General features: G+C 48.8%; 1 protein-coding gene across 1 annotated transcript in view; it reads left to right on the plus strand.

Moving 5' to 3' along the window:
• Nucleotides 1-721, plus strand: part of EMH_0038740 (uncharacterized protein) — a gene marked incomplete at both ends in the record, with an annotated part of 1,455 nt that overhangs the window by 186 nt on the left and 548 nt on the right. The window contains 2 exons of the mRNA XM_013495325.1: nucleotides 96-256; nucleotides 444-550. Coding sequence (XP_013350779.1) covers nucleotides 96-256; nucleotides 444-550 — 268 coding nt within the window. The remainder of the gene's footprint in view (nucleotides 1-95; nucleotides 257-443; nucleotides 551-721) is intronic.

The raw sequence follows: 721 nt of genomic DNA on the forward strand, positions 1-721 counted from the left end.
AGCTGCAGCTGACCGCGAGCGGCTTCAGGTTCGTTGCTTACACACTGATCATTTTCTTGTCACCATTTGCATTTGCTTATATTTCTATGTTGCAGACGCCTACTTAGCGGCCAACCTGGCCCGTAATGGAAAGCTTCCAGTTCACATCAGTGAAGTCACAAAGGACAGCGCTCTTGTCTCTACCTTGGGGGAAGAAGTAGAAGGCGAAGAACCGCCCACTGCGGAGAATTGCACTGCACTGATAACCTCCGAACTGGTGGGCAGCACAGGGAAATTGCCAGAGAATTTGAGCCGTTGCTACTGGTACTCCTGCTATGGCAACAGCAGCCCTAAACCCCATTGTAAATAAAGCCGCGCGCAGACCGTACTGGCAGTCAACTGTCTGAGGCAGACTGAAGGTAAGCAAGCTCTCTTATCTTTTTCCGTATCGTTTGTGCGTACAGAAGGGGAACTTCCATTACAGTTTCGCGTATGAGGCCGAAGCAACAGCCAGTCCCGACTACCGCCAGTTACTGCAGAAGGCCCTTCAAGCGGGATTGACAGTCTTCGAGTGAGTAAATGCTAAATTCACATTCACTTCAAACAAACTTCGTATCTATTCCTTGTACAGCAAGACGCATGCCAAACGTACAGGTAAGCAACTGCGTCGCCTTCTCTGCAGCCAATCTCACTATATGCGCCTGTGTTGTGCTTTGACATTTTTTCAAAAGCAAAACATATC

This window comes from Eimeria mitis, genomic scaffold (genome assembly GCF_000499745.2).
Source record: "Eimeria mitis Houghton genomic scaffold, Emh_scaff1520, whole genome shotgun sequence".
In the NCBI taxonomy this organism is placed as follows: Eukaryota; Apicomplexa; class Conoidasida; order Eucoccidiorida; family Eimeriidae; genus Eimeria; species Eimeria mitis.